Source organism: Coturnix japonica, unplaced genomic scaffold (assembly GCF_054131305.1).
Source record: "Coturnix japonica strain WE unplaced genomic scaffold, WE-NBRP24 Scf053, whole genome shotgun sequence".
In the NCBI taxonomy this organism is placed as follows: Eukaryota; Metazoa; Chordata; class Aves; order Galliformes; family Phasianidae; genus Coturnix; species Coturnix japonica.
The window spans coordinates 275,768-301,568 of record NW_028188956.1 but is presented as its reverse complement, the minus strand read 5'-3'; the positions used below and the strand labels follow the sequence as shown (position 1 = coordinate 301,568).

The 25,801-nt window shown below is 44.3% G+C and overlaps 3 protein-coding genes across 3 annotated transcripts; 2 read left to right on the top strand and 1 right to left on the bottom strand.

Moving 5' to 3' along the window:
• The first annotated feature begins 734 nt into the window (after nt 1-734).
• Nucleotides 735-4,231, top strand: LOC146752042 (kinesin-like protein KIF20B). The gene is made up of 5 exons (XM_085533047.1): nt 735-980; nt 1,419-1,499; nt 2,228-2,354; nt 2,895-3,037; nt 4,052-4,231. Exons 1-5 carry the CDS (start codon nt 735-737, stop codon nt 4,130-4,132), a joined length of 678 nt encoding a protein of 225 aa, XP_085389173.1. The 3' UTR covers nt 4,133-4,231.
• Nucleotides 4,232-8,919: 4,688 nt separating this feature from the next.
• Nucleotides 8,920-11,746, top strand: LOC146752041 (uncharacterized). The gene has a single exon (XM_085533048.1). It carries the CDS (start codon nt 9,387-9,389, stop codon nt 10,881-10,883), a length of 1,497 nt encoding a protein of 498 aa, XP_085389174.1. The 5' UTR covers nt 8,920-9,386; the 3' UTR covers nt 10,884-11,746.
• Nucleotides 11,747-18,938: 7,192 nt separating this feature from the next.
• On the bottom strand, nt 18,939-19,904 carry LOC146752040 (olfactory receptor 14C36-like). The gene has a single exon (XM_085533050.1). It carries the CDS (start codon nt 19,902-19,904, stop codon nt 18,939-18,941), a length of 966 nt encoding a protein of 321 aa, XP_085389176.1.
• Nucleotides 19,905-25,801: the final 5,897 nt, after the last annotated feature.

Here is a 25,801-nt window from a genome sequence, read left to right as displayed (position 1 = left end):
ACTCATTTTTGATATGCTAGCTGAATTCCTGCCATAGAGAAGGAGGAGTCCAGGTGATCTCAGTTCTGACTTTGTTGTTCCTGTTGAGAAAAACAGGATTGGGTGGATTGTGGACAGTAAGTGCTGCTGGAGAAATGTATACTGACATTTCCCTGTCACTTAGCTGTGCATTTGCTGCCATTTGACCATGAGCAGGTACATGATAGCCTTCAGCTTAAGTACGGTGTCATTGCTTGAATGTCTGTATTCTCTCCAGGGAAAAGATAGCAATGGAGTTCTTTAATGACTTGTACTGGGCTTGCACCTTGCCAGCTGGACCTTACTTATGTAAATAACATCTCTAGTGTAGAAGAGGAAGGGCAAATTCCCTAAGATTAAGCTGGAAGTTAATTGAACACTTGAATCAAATGCTCCTGTTCCTGCCCAGTTCTGATGCAGCAGAGTTGAGATGAAGAAAATCGTGTCAGTTCTACCACCATTCTCTATTAAAAAAAAAGTGTAGTTGTCTGTGCCCTTGAGAAAAAATGACTTGTAAAGTATCAGGCTCAGTTTAACATGGAGAACTTTTTTTGTGATCATAGATTGGAAATAATTTTAAATGTAACAAGTTCTAGGAAGGAAGGGTAAAACTCTGCTGTAACTGAAATAGACTCCTTCTGTTACAAGTGTTCTTACAGCAGGAAAATCGAATGCTTACATATCCTTTTCCAGATGCTTTATAGCTTTTTAATCTCATGGCTACCTTAACTCTTGCACTTAAAATTCTTCTGTGCTATCAGGAGCATTTGGAAACTGTCCTCGACTCTTCTGGAGTGTCCGCAGAAAATGGCAAAACTAGTCGGTTCCCAAAGCCGGAGCTGGAAATCCCACTGACACCTCTGCAACCTGATAAGATGGAGATAAAGCAGCATGGCAGCATGATACCTTTAGGAGTGAAAATGCCTAAGGCAAAAAAGAAAAGAAGTGATGACATGGATGAGGTATGACCTAGACCCAACAGAAAACAAAATATCTGATGCCTTTTTACCATTCTCATTTAAGCATTAAAAAAATGCTATTTCTACCTCAGTAAAGTAGTTGAAGAATTTAATCAATGAACTGCTTTAATGAACAAAACTAACAGCCAAGCTCAGTGATAATGGTTTAAGAGAAGGGAATTTCTCTTAACTCCATTGTGTATTTTCTTTGAAACCTGTAGACATAAATCAGCTTTTTAGACATCATGAGATGTCTAATACTGATATCTTAATGTCCTGTTTTTATAATTGAATGCTTATTTATTATTTGATTTACAGTGGAATAGTTACCACTAGCAAATACTTCCCTACTATTAGCAAAAGTGTTTAAAGTGTTCACTTTTGTGACATCAATTGCTCTTTCCAAAAGAATCATGGCTGAAACTTGTCTTATTTTCCCAGGATTTTGTGAAAAGTGAGAACACGAAAAACACAAAATCTGTCATGGCTTTTAATTCACCCTCTGCAAGTGACGAGAAAATGGTTGGTTTTTGTTCTAGTTTTGAAGCTAGCTTGGGACGTCCTGTAATTGTGTGGTCACACGAAAGAAGCAGTGTCTTATCCTTATGTGTATACCTGAATGGGAATCTTACATGCTTATGAGCTCTTCCTATTAAATTCCATAAGCTAACCAAAGGGCAAGTCAGTCTGTCCCCAGAGCGTGTAATGGCTGTACTGTGTAATGATTTGGAGGGAAGGATATTGCACACTGAATAGTTGGGAAGAGAAGCTTTAGTGTATTATCGTGTGCTTTTGTAAGTGAAGCCCTTGTATTAAACTAAGGTTCATATCATTAATATGCACGGCAGTTATTAAAAACAGATGTTCACATGTGATAGCAGTATTCTTGGCATGGTCAGAGTATGAGTAGTAGATTTTTCCCATCTGTTGTCTTCTGTTTTGTATGTTTGTTTATTTTATGTAATTAGAACAGCTTATGTAAGAAACAACTCCACAGCTTGGGAGCTACTTTTAAAGAAACTACTGCCTTATTAATAAACTTTAAGAAACGTATGCCTTGAAATAGCTGAGATTTTGACAACTCCCTAAAGGGTATAAAATTGTCTACATTACTTGCCGTTGTGGTATCATCAGCATAACGAACAGAGGTGTCAGTAGTAAAGCTCAAAATGTCAACTTAAAATAACGTTGAACTAAAATGAAGTTTAAACAATGCTCTTGTTTCACATGTTCACATCTCTGTTGAACAGAAATCCGGAAAAGACTACTTCCTGAGAAAGCGAGTACATGCTTCAAGACTGACTAAAAAGAAGGATGAAAAACTGCAAAAAGTTGGAGATTTTATTCAAAGCTCTCCTTCTATTATACACTCTAAAGGTTGGTGTAGAATAAGTTTTATTCCATGTTTTCTAGACATTGTAGAATGGCTTGTTTCTGCTGTAGGCTATTAATGTATGTGTTCTTAGAGAACTTGTCTGCCATGTTAAGTTGTCCTTTGATTTATGAAGTAAATGCATTTATTCGTCTCTTCAGAGATTCATTATTACATTTGTGAAAACCTACAAGTATACAGAGAAAGTTGGTTCTGTCTTGTGCTTCTGTCAGCACGAAAGTTAGGCCTGTTGTTTAACTCCTGCTGAAGTTTCTGACTTCCAGCGACTTCTGAGCCATGATTGTCTTTCATACTCCATTTTAATGCGTGCTTTAAGCTGCCGTACCTGAACCTATAAACAGTTTCAGCTATAGAAGCAATAAAGAACCTCAATGAACAAATACAATTTCTGAGCATTTTCACTTAAATTTTACCTGTCATTTATAAACCAAGTTTGTTACGAAGCTTTTTTTGCATTCAGTGATTTAAAGACTCACAAAACCAGTAAGTTGATTGGTTTATGTATCAAAACAAATTTCTTCTAGCCAAGAAGCTGATGTCAGCAGTAAGTTCTCCTAAATCAAACGAACCTGAAAGTCTCGAAGAAGGAGAGACCAAGCCAAAACGATCCAAAAGGAAGCTGTATTCCACTGTCGTTTCTGGCCCTCTAGATATACCTGCTTCTTCGGTAAGCGATTATACTGTAGTCTTGGCTTAAAATAAACTACTAAGGAGTCCAAACAGACTGGAGGTCTCATCTATTTGCAGGGGGAGTTTGAAAGTACTGAGGTATTTCTTTATTCTACCAAGTCATTCTTGTTGGTCTTCCTGCTGTTCTGTTTTAGTTTGTCCTCAAAGATCTCTGTGTTTGGCTGGCTTACAGTTTACTAAGTAGGTGATGTAGCAATCACGGAGATGTCTTCTAATTTGGAATCATAGATAATTTCAATGTGTTGGAGTGGGATTATTCTACTACACGCTTTTTTAGAGCACAACTTAGACAGCTTTTTAGGTATGCTTAAACTATGATCTCCTGTCTAAGCCAACTTGCAAAGGATCTGATGTGCCAGTTTCATGACTCTATCGGCAGCTATTGTGCTAAGAACATTCTTGCTCTGTTGGAACTGCATCTTTTAATTATATTAGAGTCCTTTTTCGGTTCAGCAAAGTGATCATTTGCCCATACTGTAATATCCCTCTGAATTTTTTGATGATTTGACGAATGATAGGGGCAGAAACCAAAATGTTATATTTTTTTTGTTAGAGGATGAAGAAGATGAGACAATTTCTTCTCTCACTGTAGTTCTGAGAACATGGAACTGAACCGAGAACTGAAATTCTGGGCAAGTCATAGCTACAGGGATTGAGGCTAAAAATGTTTTCTGAACGCTTCATGTTTCACAAAACAAGTATTATAATACTCTTTTGAAAACAAGTATTTCAAAATGAAAGCTGCCTTCAGGCTTTCCTCAGATGTGTGTGCTTTTTTAAGATAAACAGGATTTTGTACATTCTCCATATTTGTTCCTTGTGATTAAGCTGCATTAAAATGATCTCGGTATCCCATAGTTTTCTGAATAAAATATAATAATCAAATGCCATTCTGAAATCCATTTAGGGGAAGAAATATGTTTGCGTGGGTCAAGAAGAGCTAGTCAGTCTTGTGTGAAAAGATGAGTAACTTTTGAAATGTTTTCTTCAGGAATCTGAGGAACAAAAGAAGGAAAGTGATCATCTGATCATCAAGCGATGGCTGAGATCCAGAACAGCTAAAAAACCTTGAAGAAGCGTGTTTGTTCCCCTTTCTCAGGACATACTTTTATCGTATTATTAAAACTGGTTGTTAATAAACAGTAACAGTTACTCCGTTGTGTTCTTAAATTTGTATGTAGGTGTATGTTGCAGAACGGCGGGAGAAAAGCAGACGACCACACCTGTCATTGACATATGATCAGCGAATCTCATTTATTCCTTGGCTGCGTGTACCTTTATAATACGGATAATTAGCTCATACATATTGCAAAAGTGGAGCTCATCGTTGGTTCCCAATTACATACTATCCCCGAGTATCTTAACAGCTTGTTGTTATCAACTGAAAGCTACTCCCTTGCTGAGTTCCCAGAACCATGGCTAGTTTCTCACCATCCCAGGGCATCCTGTTGTTCTTGCTGTCCTTGCAGGTGTTATGGCTGCTTGCTTAGCTGCACCATGTTTACGACCCTTCTCAGCTAACTAGCTGTAAAAAACACTCTCTACATTTCCCCCATTTTCTTTTAGGCTGAAAAAGGGTTTGATTTAATGACCGATTAATCATATTTAACAAGCAGTTCAGTTCATTTGTTCAATCAGTTCTCATGTAGTTTTATCCTGCTTCGTAGCTGCTGTTCTGTGAACTTCTCATCTGGATCCATGACGGACGCTCCGTAGAATTCTTCTTACAATACTACCTATAGAATAGCAACACTACTTAAATTAATAACATAACTATTATAACTCAATCAAGACCTCGATTGACAATACTCTAAAAATGAAAAAAGAGACAAGTCAAATACAACATAACAACATTACTGTTAAACCCACTAGAAAGAACAAATATGTTTGTACTGCAACCTAAGTTTCTGCAACCTGAAAATAAATCCATGAGGGTCCCATTGTATTAATCTGTAACTGATCAGGAAAAGTCTTCAATTTTCATATACTCTGATATATTGATTTTAATGACCACTAAAATTTGTGCAATAAATGCTTTTAAGATGCTCATAACCAGGCTCTACCGACTGAGTTATCCAGGCTAATAATTGATTAATGATCGTGCAATTTTATGAAGTAGCATGTCAAATAGAACCAATTTTAGAGGACAAACGTACTAGAGTATCACTAGGGGCATTATTACTTATTGACCCTTGAGAAACAGCAAGCCATGTTGGTGGTGGATGCGACAGGTAGTGCCAGCAGGGCGTCCCCTGCTTCAAGGTGCACATTTCCTCTCTCACCCATCACAGATTCTCTCCTGCATTCAGGGTCTGAAGGATTTCTTCCAGTTGTACACCACATCCGCATGGCCAGTGCGTGATATAGAGCCCAAGTGGAACACCTGCTTGGAAAACAGAATAAACAATCAAATTTAGTTCTATTAGCGTGCACTTTTGTCTAAAATGATGCATGGTTATATTTCAAAAATCCCAATTAGTTGGATGTAAGAGAGGTATCAATTCTATGATACAGGGTCATCTCTTTGTCTGGGATTCCTTTCCAGGTTTTGTCTTTGCAAATTAAGAAAAGCTAACTAATAGGCTAATAACATCATAACCAAACAGTACTAAAACATTAAAAGAGCTATTCCTGTAGATTCTAGCATTGATTAGATCAAATCCTGTTTAATACATGTGGGGATACAAGAAAAGCTGTTCAGAGCAGCAGCTGTGGAGCAAGATAAACAGCATGGGAACCAAGGACACCTCTGCAAGGAGAAGAAGAGTCTCACAGCTCTGATTGGATATGTGCCTGCATGGACAGTTGAAAAGTGTTTTGTAGAATGCTTTGTTGACATATAAGGTGTTTGGGAAAGTTGTAAGGGCAGATGGGAAAGCTAGAAAATAACAACTTGTGAAGGTATATAAGGGATGTGAGAACTTGTAATAAAGGATTTGGATCGTTCACATCTGAGTCCGTGCCGAGTTGCTGCAAATGACACCCACAACGTGGAGCAAATCAACCCGCGGCTGAGCGAGCCCGGTCCGGCAGCGCCGCCCGACTGAACTTCGGAGAGACTGTTTCGCGCGCACCCGCACCGTTCTGCAGGACAGAAGGTGAGCAGTCGGGAACTATGGGGAGCTCACTAACGAGGGAGCAACGAGTACATCTCGAAGTATTGCGTTCAGTGTTACTGTATCAGGATGAGACTGCGTCTACTTCAGCATTAGCTACTCTTCTTAAATGGATAAGCAAAAATGTCCCTGAATTTCCAAAAACTGAGTTCTCTCTAGATGGAGAACTTTGGGACAAAATCGGCTCAAAACTCTACGAGGCTTCTCTCGCTAAAGACAGAACGGCTGCTAAGCTGTTGCCCGTTTGGAGCCGGATAATGGAAGGGATTAAGCAATCACGACGGGAAAGAATTTATTCCGACCATTCCCTGCCGCCCTCCGTCCCAACCCCGCCGCTGCCTCTCGCTGCGGGAAGCGGCCCGTGCCCGGATCCGACCGGCGGCTCTGACCCCCCCGCGATTCGGGGAGACGAAAAGCCGCAACCGCCCCCCCTCGCGCTCCCGCCGTTCGCTCCTCCCCCGACGTTCGCCGCGTTGCCGCCCTCTACGGCACCCCCGCCCTTCGCCCCGCCTACGACATTCGTCCCGCCGCTTCCGCCCCCCGCTCCGCCCACGACGCTCGCTGCGCCCCCGCCCTTCGCCCCGCCTATGACGTTCGTCGCTCCGCCCCCCGCTCCGCCCATGACCTTCTCTGCGCCGCCACCCTCCGCCCCCCCCACGTCGTGCGCTGCAGCGTCTGTGCAGCCGGCGTGTAACGTGGTTAAAGACATGGACAGATCGAAACCAGGGGATCGTTGTGACCCCGGTCCAGTATATCCGGAATGCGAATCGGGCGCATTTCCTCCTGATGATAATTTGAAGGGAGCAGAAACGACAAATTTCCCTACAGCGTACTGTGGTGTCTTAGAGCAGTGCAGAAAAGAAGCAATATTAAGGGGTGATGCTGACACATTGCAAGCCTTTCCTGTGTTGGTTCCCCGTTGGGAACCCCTGCCTTATGAGGCAGTGAAAGAGCTAAGGAAGTCAGTGAGAACATACGGAGTTCAGTCAGCCTTTACATATAATCTTTTGGTTGCAATTGGTGATAGTTATGTTATGACCCCTCATGACTGGAAAAGTGTGTTACGAATGATCCTCTCTCCCATGCAATACACCGTGTTCATGACTGAATACCGGGATCAGGCTGCTGTCCAGGCCTTGAATAATTTGAACAATCTAAATCACATTGGCCTAGAGGAACTCATGGGGGAGGGGGTCCGGGCAACACCTCAGGCACAGGCACAGCTGGACAGGCAATGCCTGGAACAAGTTAAGACTTTGGTGTTGCGTGCTGTCCGTCGGGTTCCTGATATTAATTCACCCGATGCTTCATTTACTTCAATTAGGCAAGAGGCTACTGAGCCTTACATTAAATTTCTTGACCGTTTACAAAATTCATTAGAGAGACAAGTAGAAAATGAAGCTGCCCAAAATGTCTTGCTTAAGCAATTAGCAGTAGAAAACGCAAATGCAGACTGTCGAAAGGTTTTAAAGTCCCTAAAGAATGCAGACCCATCAATTACTGACTTGATTAAAGCCTGTCAAGATGTAGGCACAGAAAGTCATAAAATGGCCCTGCTAGCAGATTCATTGGCAACCCAACTTGATGCAGGGATAGCTCAAAAAGTAAAGCGTTAGAATTGTGGGGAACCAGGTCATGTCCAACGGGACTGTAAAAAGCCCAAGCGAGTAAATAAAAATGCTTCTGCTGTTCCAACTCGACCCTGTCCACGGTTGTAAGAGGCCATGCTTTTTACATTACTGTCTCAAAGTTTGCTGAAATGGACAAGTTCAGGCAAGTCCTGGCCAAGGTTCCAGGACTGCCTTTGTCTGAGACACACAGGAGATGGACAAGTCCGGGAGCTACGAAAGGGAGATAAGATACTGATCAATGGCCCTTGAGTGGTCTTTTTGTGTTGGCCTATCTCAAGGAAGATGGCCATCCCTGAGGACTAATGGCCCTTAAGTGGTCTTTCCTGTTGGCCCATCTCAAGGAAGATTGACATCTCTGAGGAAGTCACAAGACTCTGACCCAAGCCGTCCCGAAATCTCTGGAAGGCTGGAAAGAAGGATAAAAAGGGCACGGACAAACCACGGTTTTGTGGGCATCTAGGTATCCGACCTCAGATTCCTCCACCGTTGTCCTACTGCTGCCTATTATCTCTTCTGGGATTGCTGCTCGAGACTCTGCTCCGAGGGACCTCGCTGCCCGAGACTCTGCTTCTAGAGACCACGGTACTCTGACCATCTTTTCTGCGATTCACCGATCTGCTGCTTGCAGCCTGCTACTCCATTGCTGCTCTCCCCTACGCTTATTTTGCCCCGGACCAACATTAACAACGTGCTACGGGACGCTGCTGCATCCAGGAGGTGACTATTCCCCGCTTTAACGTAATTCTTGCTCTTTTCTACCTTTTTCTATCGCCTACTTTCCCTTCCCCATCACCCTAATTTTGGCATTCGTCACTCTCCCTTCCCCATCCCCTCAATTGTCTATTATTTCCAATAAACTGGTCGGATCAACATTTGAATGCTCTTCTTCTTAATCTCACGCCGGGCATAACATTATTAAAAGAACCTTTGCCTCACTCCTAAATTGGAGCGAGACATTTTTTATTGGCGTAGTCGGCAGGATACCCATCGTGAGAGTGTTATACTTCCAGTTTCTCTAAAACTTTTCTGTCTGTTTCTCCTGGAGTTGCAAGGAGTGATTGTTTTGATAACTTAATTTGATGTGTGCACCTCTCCAGGAAGACCGCTCCACATTCTGAAACTTTCTTTCTTACGTGTCTACCTCTCGGGGACAAGTGAATTAATTTTGACTGTTTGCTTTTGTTTTACACGTGTGTGCCTCCCCGGGAAGACTATTTTACATTGTGGTGGTTTTAAGTATCTTGTGACGTACCTTTGGTTTTGAAAGTTTTGTGTGTGCGCCTCTTGGGGAAGTGGTGTGTGCTTCTCCAAGAAGTTTATTGCTTTTGAGAAACTTAGAAGTTATTTCTAACTTTTGTTGCTTGAAGGTTGAAGTTTTTGACAGGATAGCCAGGACCGATTGAGGTGTTTCTTTGGAAGTGTTGATTGAGTCGTTTGGTCTTTTGTGTAAAGGAGTGTTTTGAGCAGTTGTTGGTTTTGTTAAGTGTTTTCCTCTCTGAGGAGATAAGGAATCGCCTCCTCCCTCAGCGTAGATTTCGTTACCTGTAGATTTTTGGTTGTGAGTAAAATTACATCTGATATGGAAGGTGAAAATATGTTGTTTGATATCCTCGAAAAGCACGCGTCTCGGCCATCGTCATCAGGGATGGACTGGGCACGTGAAAACTGGTATAATTTGCAGGCTGTTTCTGACCGTATTTGTGTTTTGCAACATGGGGCTAGTACCCGAGCCGGGAAAGGCAAATCATTTATTTGTGCGGTACTCGGTGCTGCTTTAAAAGCAGCCGTGGAGTTCCGAGATCAGCAGTTTGAGGCGGAAAACCAGACTATACAGTCGTTACAAGAAACAGTTAAAGCAACCCAGGAACTCGTGAAAGCTTTGCAAAACCAAATTGCAAATCTAGAAGTACAATTGGAAAGAGAGAGACATAATTCGGCCTTGTTACAAATGGCTTTTAAGGAAATTTTAACATATAAAGATACGGGTGACACTGATATTCATGCTGCACCACAAGAAAAACTGTATCCTCAGGAAGAACTGAAAGAAGCGAAAGAAAAGTTTGAAACCCCAATAGCCCCTCTGCGCCCTCTAATAAAAACAGAAGATACCTTTGATAATGGAGAGGACCTGGATCCTCAAATGAATGTTAAAGAAATTCCCTTTTCTGCCACTGAATTAGCAAAACTGAAAAAAGATTTTAGCCGTTCTCCAAAGGAATCAGAAACAGAATATGTATGGAGAGTCAGCTTAACTGGTGGAGACCAAATAATGTTAACTGAAAAGGAGGCTGAGGGTTATTGGGGGCCAGGAGTATTTTTGACTACTGGTAATAACCGTGCTCCCTGGTCCCTAACACAGAGGGCTGCTTACTGGGCTGGTGGTCTCAACCCTTTAGAAAGGGGAGACCCTCTTGCCATTAATGGGACAGTTGACCAATTGGTTGAAAGTGTCCAAAAGGCCGCTTGCCTGCAAATGATGTATGACAGGAAATTGCAGCCACGGCACGAATCACCTATGATGATGCCTGTTGATCCTGAACGGATGACTCCATTAATCAGGGGACTTCCAGAATCGCTGAAACCCATAGGTATACAACTTCAAAGTAAAATACAGGCCATGTCCCAGGGAGAGAGAGCTCGAGCTGTTTTAGAGGGAGTTGGTTCTTCAGGCTCTTTACAATCAGGGTATAAGGTATGGACATGGGGAGAGGTTGCCCAAGAATTGATTAATTATTGTAGGAAGTATGGACCGGTGGCTTCATCCACCAGCAGAATTGAGCCAAGGGGAGTAAGGCTCGCAGCAACCACCCTTGCTCTCAGGCCACCTAGCCCAAAATTTAATAAAATAGAAAAGGCTCTAGCCTCAGAAAGAACTGGTAGGCGAAACATTGATCATAAACGTCATGGACTATGGACTTCGGGCTGGAAAAAGGGTATTCCTCGAGAAATAATGAATGGACTAGCAACAGACAGGCTTGAGAGGCTGGTGACTGGTTGGCCAGCTAAACCTGAAAATCTGGTTCCTAGTGCTCCCCCTGCAGTAACAGAAGAATTACCTGAGCAGTCGGGAAACTGATTCCTTCATCCTCCTCAAGTGAGCGGGGGGGGGGGGGGGGGGGGTGAAGGATGGATGTTTGTTAGGAGGCTCACGACTAAAAGGAGAAGATAATTGTATTAACAAAGCCCCCAAAGGGCGAGTTGTCTTGTTTTCTTTTACAGAAGATCCCCGCAGGACCTTCACGGAACAGAATGGCTTGTAGCTGATTTTAACCATTTGTGTTTTGTGACAGAAAAATTGAAGATGTGATCATGCTAGAATACTGATATACCTCTTTATTTCATATTTTGGTTGCAATAGTATTATGTTTTGTTTGCTGTACTTATGAGTTGTGATTGGTATCAGTCTTTGGATCTGTTTAAACTTCACAATTGGGTGCAAAGTTTTTTCCAGGTTATCCTGGCTTTCTTGTACTCTTTGCACAGTGGTAATCATTCCTCCTAACCCCTTATTTCACCTCTCTTGGTCAAACTTGATGGTGATTTGCATGTAACTCCATGGTGTTTCCAAATTCCTAATGAATTGGGAAATGAGCAATGGGACCTATAATATATCTGTTAGATGTGGTCACTAAAGTGAAATTTATCATAAAACCCTTTGCACTGATGCTTTTCAGTGTCTCATCACTCCAGAAGTTCCATTCAAAACACTGTTGTTGGAAAGTGTCTTCGTTTTTGATAAGAAATGTGTATGTTTCTGGGATTACTCCCTACGATTTAAATTCTGGGGTATCCTACACTATGTTGTGACTATAACAGTTCTTAGACTTGCCAGACTAGTATTTATATCTCTCAACAATTGAACTGTTTTGGAAATGCTCAAGTGGAAAGTTCTCCTGACACAAATATCCCTATTGTTTTACTTGCTTGTTTTTTTACTATTGGTCATTGTTAAATGTATGGTTGTTTTCAATGTATGGTTGTTTTTTTCTCAATTTCTATCTTTTATTCATTATGTAATATTTGTGTCAACCCTCCTGAAGAATCACAGGGTGGTGTCTGTAGCAAATTAAATGATTCCACCTGTTGTCTAAAGATTGATAATGGTAAAGTTGTTAAACAAATTGCTGATGGTATACATGTTCCCGTCCAAACTTGGAAAAGCCCAGACCTTGACCTTTTTCCTGGCTTCCAGGTGGACTGTGTGTAAAATGCATCTTATTTTATCTATTGTGTTGTCTCAACTTTCATGTTTGTTCTGTGTATGATACCACGTTTCATTGAACTTATCCAATGTGTTGTATTGTCCATGTATATTGTAACCTCCTCAAGTGATGGAGAAGTGGAGCACATCAAGAAATCTTTTGTAACATTTTAATTCCCCACCCTTACCTTCCTTTACCCTCATGCTTGCTATCTTTTTCTCACCATCCTGGATCAGCAGTGGTCCATTTTTTAAGCAAACTTTGAGTCACGGGGTGGTGTAAGAGGCCATGCTTTTTACATTACTGTCTCAAAGTTTGCTGAAATGGACAAGTTCAGGCAAGTCCTGGCCAAGGTTCCAGGACTGCCTTTGTCTGAGACACACAGGAGATGGACAAGTCCGGGAGCTACGAAAGGGAGATAAGATACTGATCAATGGCCCTTGAGTGGTCTTTTTGTGTTGGCCTATCTCAAGGAAGATGGCCATCCCTGAGGACTAATGGCCCTTAAGTGGTCTTTCCTGTTGGCCCATCTCAAGGAAGATTGACATCTCTGAGGAAGTCACAAGACTCTGACCCAAGCCGTCCCGAAATCTCTGGAAGGCTGGAAAGAAGGATAAAAAGGGCACGGACAAACCACGGTTTTGTGGGCATCTAGGTATCCGACCTCAGATTCCTCCACCGTTGTCCTACTGCTGCCTATTATCTCTTCTGGGATTGCTGCTCGAGACTCTGCTCCGAGGGACCTCGCTGCCCGAGACTCTGCTTCTAGAGACCACGGTACTCTGACCATCTTTTCTGCGATTCACCGATCTGCTGCTTGCAGCCTGCTACTCTGTTGCTGCTCTCCCCTACGCTTATTTTGCCCCGGACCAACATTAACAACGTGCTACGGGACGCTGCTGCATCCAGGAGGTGACTATTCCCCGCTTTAACGTAATTCTTGCTCTTTTCTACCTTTTTCTATCACCTACTTTCCCTTCCCCATCACCCTAATTTTGGCATTCGTCACTCTCCCTTCCCCATCCCCTCAATTGTCTATTATTTCCAATAAACTGGTGGGATCAACATTTGAATGCTCTTCTTCTTAATCTCACGCCGGGCATAACATTATTAAAAGAACCTTTGCCTCACTCCTAAATTGGAGCGAGACAACGGTGCAGGAAGGGGCTACACTGGGCTAGAGACTGCCGATCCAAACTTCCTGTTGCTGCACAGCCCTGCGATCTGCCGGGAAACGGCAAGAGGAGCACGAGACCGTGCGCTATGACAGCAAATACGGTCCTGACTCAGCCAGATGCTGTCTGGCTAGCTCACTCAGACCAGCCACCATTGGCAGAGCAGGAGTGGATTTGTCCACTGCCCAGTCAGTGACGCTGACTGATAGCACCGTGACTCTCATTCCAACAGGGGTAATGGGTCCCCTTGGGGACGGGCATAGCGCCCTCTTGTTAGGACGTTCTTCTGTTACAAGGATGGGACTTTTTGTTTTACCTGGAGTTATAGATGCTGACCATACCGGGGAAATTAAGATAATGGCATGGACACCCTCACCCCCCTGTTTTATTCCAAAAGGCCAAAAAATAGCACAATTAGTCCCTTTTCATTCTATGACCAAACCTGGTATTAGAGATCGAACCGGTGGATTTGGGAGCACAGATAAACCTGTTGTGCTATGGACCACACAATTGTCAAAAGACAAACCATTATTACCATGCTTAGTAAATGGCAGACAGTTATTAGGACTAGTGGATACTGGAGCTGATGTTACCATCATTAAGTCCAGTGATTGGCCCTCTGAGTGGCCACTAAGAGACACTAATTCTGCTATTGTGGGGGTTGGGGGCCTACAGCAGCCAAAACAAAGTGCCCGAATTTTATCTTTTGAAGGGCCTGATGGTCTCATTGCTCACGCTGCTCCTTACATTTTACCAATTCCCTGTACTTTGTGGGGTTGTGATCTCTTAAGTCAGTGGGGTATGATTTTGCAGACAAATTTTCAGTAAGGGCCATTGATCGGCAGCAACCTATACCCTTAGCTTGGAAAACAGAACAACCTATTTGGGTAGATCAGTGGCCCTTAAAAAGCGAAAAGTTGCTGCACTTACATGAGTTAGTTCAAGAACAGCTAGCTGCTGGTCACATAGTGCCTACTACCAGCCCTTGGAATACTCCGGTTTTTGTTATCCTCAAGAAGAGTGGAAAATGGAGACTTTTACAGGACTTGTGTGCTGTCAATGCAGTAATTGAGCCTATGGGAGCGTTGCAGCCTGGCCTTCCTTCACCCTCAATGTTACCTTCGGATTGGCCTATAGCAGTCATTGATTTGAAAGACTGTTTTTTTACCATTCAGCTTCATCCAAAAGATGCACCACGATTTGCTTTCTCAGTGCCCTCTATCAACCTACAAAGCCCTGTTCAGCGGTATCATTGGACAGTGTTACCACAAGGAATGCTTAATAGTCCAACGATATGTCAATTGACTGTAGCAAATGCATTACAACCAGTACGAAAGGCTAGACCTCATGTCCTTATTTATCATTACATGGATGATATTTTAATAGCAGCAGAACAAGAAGAGGGTCTAAAGGACGCTTTACTGCTCGTCCGGGAGGCAGTCCAATCTATTGGCTTACAAATCACAGAAGAAAAAGTGCAACTTAGTTCTCCATGGAAATATTTAGGATGGAAAATTGCATCTCACACTATTCAGCCACAAATCCTCAAAATAGTACCTCACGTACAGACATTAAACGATCTGCAAAAGTTATTAGGAACCATCAATTAGTTGCGGCCACTTTTGGGAATTACTACTCAAGAGCTGCATCCTTTATTCAAACTACTGAAAGGAGACCCAGATCTAACTTCTAAAAGACAATTAACACCAGAAGCACAACAATGCTTAGACTCTGTAATAACATCAGTGCAAAATCGATACAGCCATCGTGTTTGTTTATCACTTCCAGTACATCTCATAATAATATCCAACTTCTATCAGCCATATAGCTTGTTATGTCAATGGGATACCTCAAGAAAGGATCCTCTCATTATTCTCAAATGGGTATTTTTACCTCATACATTTTCAAAAACTATTACATCACGAGTGGAAATGTTTGCTATGCTAATACAGCGAGGTCGTCATCGTCTACAAATTCTACAAGCTCTTGACCCTGATTGCATATACGTACCTGCTACTAAAAAAGATTTAGATTGGATGCTTGCGCAGTCACTTCCTTTTCAGACTGCTATGGCAGACTATACCGGACAATTGTCCACTCATCCTCCCAAACATCAGTTACTACATAATTTGGCTGATATCCCCATTGCTACTAATACTTTACTTTCACATGTTCCAATACCTAATGCTGTTACTGTATTTACAGATGGCTCTGGCAAGACACACCAAGCAGTGGTTCTCTGGCGTGCGACTGCTACACAATGGCAGTCAGACATACATGTTGTTGATGGATCACCTCAAGTTGTAGAACTCGCTGCAGTAGCTCGAGCTTTCCAAATTTTTTCAGACCAAAAGCTTAATATAATAACTGACTCTTTGTATGTTACAGGTATCATTCAGCGGATTGAAGGATCCTTTCTTAAGGAAGTTAATAATCCGGTTTTGTTTGTACAGCTCAAAAGAGTCTTGCATTATGTTTCTCACCGTACTCTTCCTTATTTTATTATGCACATTCGATCGCATACTACATTGCCTGGTCCTTTAACTGAGGGCAACCGTAAGGCTGATCAAGCCACAGTCGCTTTTGCTACTCCTCAATTATTTGAGCAAGCACGACTCTCCCATCAATTTTTCCATCAGAACAGGAGAGCCTTACAAAAACAATTCCAACTGACAGTAGATCAAGCCCGTAACATTATTTTAACATGCCCAGACTGCCAGGCAATTGCCCCTTTGCCTCAAACTGGGACAAATCCACGTGGAACAGCCCCTCTTCAACTCTGGCAGACAGATGTCACTCACGTTCCTGAATTCGGCCATCTAAAATACGTACATGTAATGATAGATACTCATTCTTCTTACATATTTGCCACAGCACATACAGGTGAACGCAGTCGCGACGCCCGTAAACACTGGTTATCTGCTTATGCTGCTATGGGAATCCCTCATACGATAAAAACAGATAATGGGCCCGCTTATACCTCTAAGGCCACTCAAACTTTCCTTCAAGAATGGGGAGTTAGACATATTACAGGCATCCCTCATTCTCCCACTGGACAAGCTATCATTGAGTGTACTCATCAAACACTGAAATCTGTTCTTAATAAACAAAAAAGGGGAAATACGGGAGACACACCACAAGAAAGATTATGTAAGGCTTTGTTTGTGCTGAATTTTTTGAATCGTGATCATACAAATACAACTCGTGTGGATCGTCATTTTGGGGGCTCCCCAGTGCTCAAGGAACGGCCAATGGTTAACATTCGAAATATGGCCACAGGGCACTGGGAAGGTCCCTTACCATTGATAACCTGGGGTCGTGGATATGCTTGTGTTTCTACAAGGACTGGCCCTACATGGGTTCCGGCAAGATATGTTCGGCCTCATCTCAAGGCAGAAAATAACACCCAGCCTTAATAATGATTGTGATTATACGCCTCTTACTTCATTGATATTGCTTTGTAATTTGTTGTATTGCAAATAATAATTTTAGTAATGGTAAGACATAGTAGGTAACTCTTCCACATTACTGGTATAAATTTAAGAATTAGAATTATTAAGCATTATTTAGATTATTGTGTGTCTTTCCTATTTTGGCAGTAGATAGAATATAAGTTAAATAGGATTTGATGTTACCAATGCTGGAAATTATGGGAATAGCTCTTCTAGTGTATTAGTAATGTTCAGTTATGATTTTATTAGCCTATCAACTAGCCTCTTCTTAGTTTGTAAAATAAGACCCTGGAAAAGAATCCTGGACAAACGGATGATTCTTAAACATAACAGTTATTAACTCTTTTTCATCTCACTAATTGGGATTTTCAAAATATGACCATGCATCAATTGAAACAGAGGTGCTTGCAAAAAAAGCTAACCTCGGCAATTTATTCTGTTTTGTAAGCAGGTGTTCCACTTGGGCTCTGTACCACGCACTGGCCATGTGGATGCAGTGTACAAATGGAAAATACCATTCAGACCCTGAGCAGGAAAAGAGCAAGAGAGAATCCGTGGTGGATGAGAAAGGGAAAGTGCACCTTGAAGCAGGGGACGCCCTGCTGGCGCTGCCTATCGCATCCACCGCCAACATGATCCTTCTCTCTCCTTTTCTGCAGTTTTCTGCCTCTCCAGGGACAATAAGTAATAATGTGCTAGCTTAGGGAGTATTTGCTTCATGCTAACGGGATGGTCTAAAATGGATAACACAAAATTGAAGTCTTTTCTAACCTATTTCAAATTTACACAGAATTGGATTCTCAGGGGTTCTTTTCCAGGTTGTAGGAACTTAGGCCGCAGGCAAAATGCGTCTGATATTTTAGTGGATTTAACCATATATTTTGTCATTTGCCTTATCTCCTTTTTCATTTTCAGAATATTGTCAATCGAGGCCTTGATTGAGTTATAATGATTATGTTATTAATATAATTAGTATTATTATTTTATAGTATGGTAGTAGCTTGTCAATAAACAAAAAAGGGGGAATTGTGGGGATACAAGAAAAGCTGTTCAGAGCAGCAGCTGTGGAGCAAGATAAACAGCATGGGAACCAAGGACACCTCTGCAAGGAGAAGAAGAGTCTCACAGCTCTGATTGGATATGTGCCTGCATGGACAGTTGAAAAGTGTTTTGTAGAATGCTTTGTTGACATATAAGGTGTTTGGGAAAGTTGTAAGGGCGGATGGGAAAGCTAGAAAATAACAACTTGTGAAGGTATATAAGGGATGTGAGAACTTGTAATAAAGGATTTGGATCGTTCACATCTGAGTCCGTGCCGAGTCGCTGCAGTTGCTCTTTTGTAGAGCCCCAAAGCAGTCGCTTGAGACAGTTCAGGATTAGCCTGAGACAAACCAGCCAGCTGTGTGAACTGAGACCAATTGCAATTTTCCAGTCTGTGGCCACTGACAGCTTCTGAGAGCTACCAAGCGATGCAACCTAGCAGAATTCAGAAGGGAAACCAAGAGAGCCTACCTGAGCTCCACTGCCTTGAAATGCTCTGTGGAGACATTTGGGTGATTTTGCATGGCTGAAGCAACTCTTTATTGCTTTGTATTACTGCAATCATCTTGCTTGTTTTAATGTACGTTGAAATGAGGTGTGTATTATGGCAGTGTAAAACCAGTGGGAATAGCTATGAAGAATACAAAATGAACAAGCTAAGACAGAAAGTGGAGAGCGGAAGTTATTTGAAATCTTCCCTTTCCCAGAATGTAGTAATCAAGCAAAAGTATTTGCAAAGTCCAAGAAAAGGGGGATTGAGTTCGAACGAGGGGACAATATAAGGCTCAACTATTGCAGAGGGGCTTGGGTAAGCAGGATGTCAGGTCAGATGAGAAAAGAATATTTTGAAACTCCATTGTCAGCGTTACGGGGAACACTGGGCAAGGGACCAGCTAGAAACGGTTGCAGGCTGAAGTCAACGCACGGTTTGATGAACAGCCGTGTGCTTCCTGCTGGATTGTGGGCTTCTGAGAACATCCGACCCCGACAGCTCCAGAAATGTCTCAAGAAGGAGGACAGACAGAGTCACTGCACATCCTTAATTTTTTTAAGGTTCATGGAGAGCCTGGTTCATTATGTACAGTGCATCTGGGCTACACTAAAAAGTTACAAGCTGAAGAGGAATTGATTTGAATAATGACATTTTAGTAAAGAGCATTACAGTATTTAAAAAAAAAAAGAATAAGATTTAATACATTACACTTATAAAAATCGATTGAAACAAAACAAAACAAAGAGTTTACAACAGTAAAAAGCTGCATTATATGTCATGAATTCCAATAGACGAGCAATTCACTGCCTTTAAAACACATCTGGTTATCACTTCCCTCATAGCATTCTTGACTTCGTGGTTCCTCATGCTGTAGATGAGGGGGTTTACTGCTGGAGGCACCACTGAGTACAGAAGTGCCACCATCAGGTCCATGGATGGGGAGGAAATGGACGGGGGCTTCAGGTAGGCAAAAAAGCCAGTGCTGAGAAACAGGGAGACCACGGCCAGGTGAGGGAGGCACGTGGAGAAGGCTATGTGCCGTCCCTGCTCACAGGGCATCCTCAGCACAGCAAGGAAGATCTGCACATATGACACAACTATGAAAACAAAGCACCCAGAGGCTAAAATGACACTAAAAATGAGAAACACAACTTCCCTGAGATTTGATTCTGAGCAGGAGAGCTTGAGGATCTGGGGGATTTCACAGAAAAACTGATTCACAACATTGCCTTGGCAGAGAGGCAGTGAAAACGTATTGACAGTGTGCAGCAGGGAGTAGAGAACCCCAGTGCCCCAGGCAGCTGCTGCCATGGTGGCACAAGCTCTGCTGTCCATCAAGGTCCCGTAGTGCAGGGGCTTGCAGATGGCAACGTAGCGGTCATAGGACATGATGGTGAGAAGGGAATACTCTGCTGACATGAAGAAGGAAAAAAAAAATAGCTGTGCAGCACATCCTGTGTAGGAGATGGCCCTGTTGTCCCAGAGGGCGTTGGCCATGGCTTTGGGGAGAGTGGTGGAGATGCAGCCCAGGTCGAGGAGGGCCAGGTTGAGGAGGAAGAAGTACATGGGGGTGTGCAGGCGGCGGTCGCAGGCTACGGCTGTGCTAATGAGGCCATTGCCCAGGAGGGCAGCCAGGTAGATGCCCTGGAAGAGCCAGAAGTGCAGGAGCTGCAGCTGCCACGTGTCTGCCAACGGCAGCAGGAGGAACTCGCTGATGGAGCTGCTGTTGGGCATCTGCTGCTTCTGGGCTTGAAGTCCTGCTCAGAGTGCAGAAGATAATGACAAGCCCAGACCATTCTCAGAGACACTCCTCCTGCTATAATATGAAATGTTTTCATTCCCCTTCAACAGTGTACATTTTGCACCATTACTTGCATTTAATTTCATGTTGTTCAGCATTTCTTAAGCAGAAGCAGTATATGGAGCTCTAACCTTCCTCTTATTTTCTTATTCCTCCTCCCTGGATATTTTCATGTGCTTCATGTCTCATATCTTTAACCCAACTGCTCTTAGAGCCCCAAAACAGCCTCTGTGCCATTCAGTGTAAATTCTAAAAAGCTGCCTGCTTGCAGGTTAATTATTCATGTCTACTGAAAATAGGGATATTTTCAATTGGTTCCATCCTTCAGGAAATGGGATACTGAGAGCACATCATGTGTGAGTGTTCTCAAAACAAGCAATTGATTGAAGAAAAATTCTCAGAGCTGTGACAGCCCCTTTTACATTTCTGCCTCCAATCCTTTCTGCATTCCCCCAGAACAGGAAATTGAAACCCTCTGCATTGGCTCTGCTCTTGCTAAGTACCCTCAGAAACATACTGTTGTGCAGTGGAGGTGTGATCCCCTGCCCCAGGCAGCAGCTGTGGCAGCACAAGCCCTGCCGGGGGGCTCCTTCCCCCCACACGTCTCCCCGCAGCGCCCTGGGCAGCTCCCCGGGCAGGCTGAGAGCTGAGCCTGGCAGGTGGCAGAGTCCCATACCCGGCACACAGCCCCTGGGGCACAGCAGGGACCCTGCTCTGCAGGACAGCCCTGGGCACCCGCCTGCAGCCCCGGCTGCACAGCCTGCAGTCATGCTGGGACACACAGCCCTCAGGGCTGTGATTTCATACTGCAGCACAGAAGCCCTCAGCTGGAACCAGCTGGAACCGAAGTCTTTTTCCACAGTAAAGGAACATGCAGTGCCTGTGGCCATGTCTTCTATGGGATGTCCCACATTTATATAATCCTCTTAAAAGCAGCTGCATTACCTACTGCAAGAGACTTACCATGTCATGGTCTGTGAGCATTGTTCTTGCTGTGTGCTCACAGCTTTCTCACACAGTACACATCCTCGAAGTTCTCTCCAATTTTTCTCCTCTCCTCTGTCACCTGCAGGCTGTGCTGTGCTCAAGAGCTGTTCCTGGGCACAGCTGCCTCTCTAAAGAGCTGCACACTTTTATGAGCTCCCTGTGTCCCAGGAGCCTGGTCCAGCTCAGCATAAGATGATGTCAGTTTTTATGTTTCCCACTCACCTCCCCCGAGATGTCCCTGTGTCCTCATGGCCATCAGCTCCTGAAAGACAACAGTGTGCTTTGAAATCTGCTCAATTATCCACCAGACAATTCCTGACATGAGGTGAATCGTACCAGGGAGTGTTTGATGAAACAAAAATTGCACCCAGACAACAAGAAGGAGGGTTGGACTTCCCCTGTGCAGGGCAGTGATCCAGCAGAGGCTGTACAGGCACCTCATCCCCAGATGGAAACCTTAGGGCTGAAATGGGATTCAGCGCCCCACAGACCCACAGGAGCTGGGATTCCTCTGGTTCAGCTAAGATGTGTACAAGGAGTTGTACAGAGTGGCTTTAATATCTTCTTTATAACTGTAAATTAATAAACTATAAATGTCTGCTGGATTCTGGCTCTTTAAGCTCTCTCTAGGTAACTCTCCATTTTGCTGAACAAGTTTGAAAACCTGAAGAAGATTACAGAAATGCACAAGACACAAGACGCTCTTTAGGTTATAATGGGCCCCAGGGCGCATTTGATGTTTAGTCCATCAACCTCCAGTGCAGAGAGAAGTTTGCACATAGTGCTCAGCAAGACAAAGTCATAAGTAACAGTGAAGATTCTTGGAGTATTAATGGGCCCACTGAGGGACATTACAGCAAGATTCCCAACTTGTTAGAGAAGATAACTGGAAGACAAGATTACAGGCAATGAAAGGCACTGGCATGGTGGCTCTAATGCTAAGAAACCCCTCCTTTGCCTTACGAAATAGACAGGCCAAGCCCTGATCCCCATACCCTTGTCATGGAGATCTGGTCTCATGTTGGCTCAGGACCCTTCCTGGGGCAGTGGGATGGAGGTCTGTATGATGTTAAATGAAAGACATGGGGACAGAAGATCCCAGGCTCTGCATGGCGTGCAAGGATACTGTCAAGTTCATGTCCCATGTGTGCCCTGTGTTCCATTGCAGGTTGCGGGTTGTGAGAAGGGCCCAGTCTGAACAAGCAGTCTATCCCAATGAAACTCTGAACTTCAGATCGCTCAGTTCCAGTGCCCTCCTGTGCACACTCTCTCATAGTTTGATGTTTTTGAAGTTCTGCATTGCCCAGAAGTGCACCCAGTGCTCCAGGTGAGGCTGCAGCAGTGCAGAGAATACAGTGACAATCCTTTCCCTCACCCAGCTGGCAATAACTTGCTTGATGCACTCCAGAGGACCGTTGGCTTTCCTGGCTGCCTGGGTACACTGCTGACTCACATTCAATTTGATGCTGACCAGGACCCCCAATCCTTTTCAGTCAGACCACTCTCCAGTGTCCCATATCCAGGCAGTGTGTCCAGGGTTGCCCCTACCCAGGTGCACAATCAGGCACTTGTTCTTGTTATGCTTTATGCACTTGGTGCTTAGTACCAACTGGTACCCACTTCTCTGCCTTGTCCACATCTCTCTGCAAGTCCTCTCCACCCTCAGTGGAGGAAACATCACATCCTCATCTGGTCAAATCAGCAAACTTGCTCAGAACATCTTCTAGTCCTGCATTCAAGTCATACATAAAAAATGAAAGAGAAGTGGCCCTAAAGTGGAGCTCTGGGGAACCCTGATAGTGAATATCTAACAGCCTTAATGAAGCCACTGACTATAGTCCTTTGGGCCTGACCTACTGGCCAACTGTTCACCTACCACGTTATGTTTCTGTCTAGCCATATGCAGTACATTCTGTCCAGAAGGGTGCTGTGAGAAATAGCCTGAAAAGATCTACCAAAATCCTCAAGGATTGCATCAACTGGATTCTCTTGTTCAGCTAAATGGATAACCATGTCATAAAAGGATCTATAGTTAAACAGGACCATCTCCGTTGGAACTTGTGTTGGCTGCAACCAATGACAGACATTCAGCAGGGCTGAAGCGGCTGCTTCCAAAGGCAGGGCTCCTGTGTACGCTGTGGGATCTCAAAATGGACTCCAATGGGCCTGACTGGTCTGGCCCAGCCAGCAGGCTGCAGCACGGCCTGGTGAGGCTCAGTCCTGACAGGCCTGTCTCCGCAGCCCTGAGGGTTCGTACAGCAGAGCTTCTGCCCAGTGGGACCACATCCATACAGCAAGGCAGGCTTCGGCTGGTTAGTGAGCGAGGCTGGGAAAGCTCACTGTTGTAGTTTTGTAATGTGGTTGGTGTTGCTATTCCACATCAGAACATCATGTGGGATAATGGGAGTTAAGAAGACAAGTTTTTCTTTCTTTTCTTTTTCTGTGGACTGCCTTAAATGGGCATGGGGGGAAGGAAGTAGCACTGGAGGGAAGGTCAGGAAGGTGTCAAGGTTTAACCTGGTTCCCTGCAGGAGACAGCATGGTTGGAACTTCCCACTTCCCGCAGCCCATTGGTGAGATTTGGACTTGTTTTTCTCCTTGTTGAAAATCTCTCTTTGCTGTTTAGTGTCACAGGGTTCATTAAAATGCCGCTTGTTCTCAGATCGTTGCTTTTTTTTTTAATTTTTTCCCTCCCTAGGGGGAAATTCCCATTCGCAATCTCCCTCAACGTCCCCTCTCTTGGGGCGCATGTGGCCAGGCTGTGCCTCCATGCAGTACCGCGCTGTTAGAGCAGGGAGGTACTTTGTTCCTTCTCTCCCTGTGTATATTCCCGCTGTCACGGAGTGAGCTCTGGAGAGAATTCCATGATAAAACACGTCAATCACATCACAGCTTCAACTATGACACTTATGACTATTGGATTGCAAGCAACACGTATTGCGTAGCCACCACCTGCATCCTGATGAGTCCTTGGATGAACTAGAGAATAGTCGGTGTAAAGCATAAGGTCACAGAGCCAATTTCCAGCCACATGAGCACCAGTCGTGACTGATCACAGAATCACAGAATTACCCGGGTTGGAAGGGACCTCAAGGATCATGTAGTTCCAACCCCCCTGCCTAGCAGGGCCACCAAACATACACCTTTACTAGATCAGGTTGCCCAGGGCCCCGTCCAACCTGGCCTTGAACACCTCCAAGGACGGGGCATCCACAACCTCACTGGGCAGCCTGTTCCGGGACCTAACCACTCTTCTAGTAAAGAACTTTCCCCTAACATCCAACCTAAATCTTCCCTCCTTCAACTTAAAACCATTTCCCCTAGTCCTGCTATTATCAGCCCTTTCGAAGAGTTTACTCCCTTCCTGGGAGTAAGTTCCCTTCAGGTATTGAAAGGCTGCAATGAGGTCACCCCGCAACCTTCTCTTCTCCAGGCTGAACAAACCCAACTCCCTCAGCCTGTCCTCATAGGGGAGGTGCTCCAGCCCCCTGATCATCTTTGTGGCCCTCCTCTGGACCCTTTCCAAAATCTCCATATCTTTTTTGTACTGAGGGCTCCACACCTGGACACAGTACTCCAGATGGGGCCTCACAAGAGCAGAGTAGAGAGGGACGATCACCTCCCTATCCCTGCTGACCACCCCTCTCCTGATGGAGCCCAGGATCCCATTTGCTTTCTGGGCTGCCAGAGCGCACTGCTGGCTCATGTTAAGTTTCTCATCTATCAGGACCCCTAGGTCTTTTTCTGCCGAGCTGCTCTCAAGGACAACTCCTCCCAGCCTGTACAGGTGCCTGGGGTTCTTCCGGCCCAAGTGCAAAACCTTGCACTTTGCCGTGTTGAACCTCATTAGGTTCACCCGAGCCCAGCTTTCCAGCCTGTCAAGGTCCCTCTGAATGGCATCTGTTCCCTCCACCGTATCGACTGCACCACTCAGCTTGGTGTCATCAGCAAACTTGCTGAGGGTGCACTCCATTCCCTCATCGATGTCATTAATAAAGATGTTAAAGAGCACCGGTCCCAAGACAGACCCTTGAGGGACGCCACTCGTTACTGGCCTCCACCTGGACATAGAGCCATTGACCACCACCCTCTGTCTGCGGCCTTTCAACCAATTGCTTATCCATCTAGTTGTCCACCCATCAAATCCACCTCCCTCCAATTTGGAGATGAGGATGTGATGGGGGACCATGTCAAAGGCCTTGCTCAGGTCCAGGTAAATGACATCGGTCGCCTTCCCTTCATCCACCAACGCCGTCACTCCATCATAGAAGGCCACAAGATTAGCTAAGCATGACCTTCTCTGATGGAAGGTACTGATGTACCCTTTCTTTTCTAAGAGCCTCTGCACAGCATCCTTCACTCTCTGCATGGTGGTAGTGGTGTTTTTTTCCCTGTCGGAGGTTCTATTCCTTTTGAGCATGTTAAGAACCTCAGTCATTATCGTGATCCCGGTGGCCTTGGTTAGTGGCCAATGGAGGGTGGAGCAGCACCCTCTGAAGTTCCTCCTCTTCCTCATCCTCCTCATCCGCCAGCACTCGAAATGCCCCTGGCATGTTGCAAGACACAGCCACTGAGTAGGTGTAAATGAGGGATTGCCAAGGGTTATGGCATGTCAGGTTGTCAGTGGTGTTTACTGACACATTGAAGGTCATAACTGAGATATTAGGTCTCGTGCTGTAGTTCCCTGGCTTCAAGAAATATCCAGGGAGGGGAACCCCAAACCAGCAGAGTGAGAAAGGGTCCCCTACAGATGCGAAGGCCAGGCATATCACGCCATTCTCCTGGTGGGAAGTCAGAGTGGCCAACTCTTTCCAGAAATGAGATGCCACATGGTTGAGCAGAA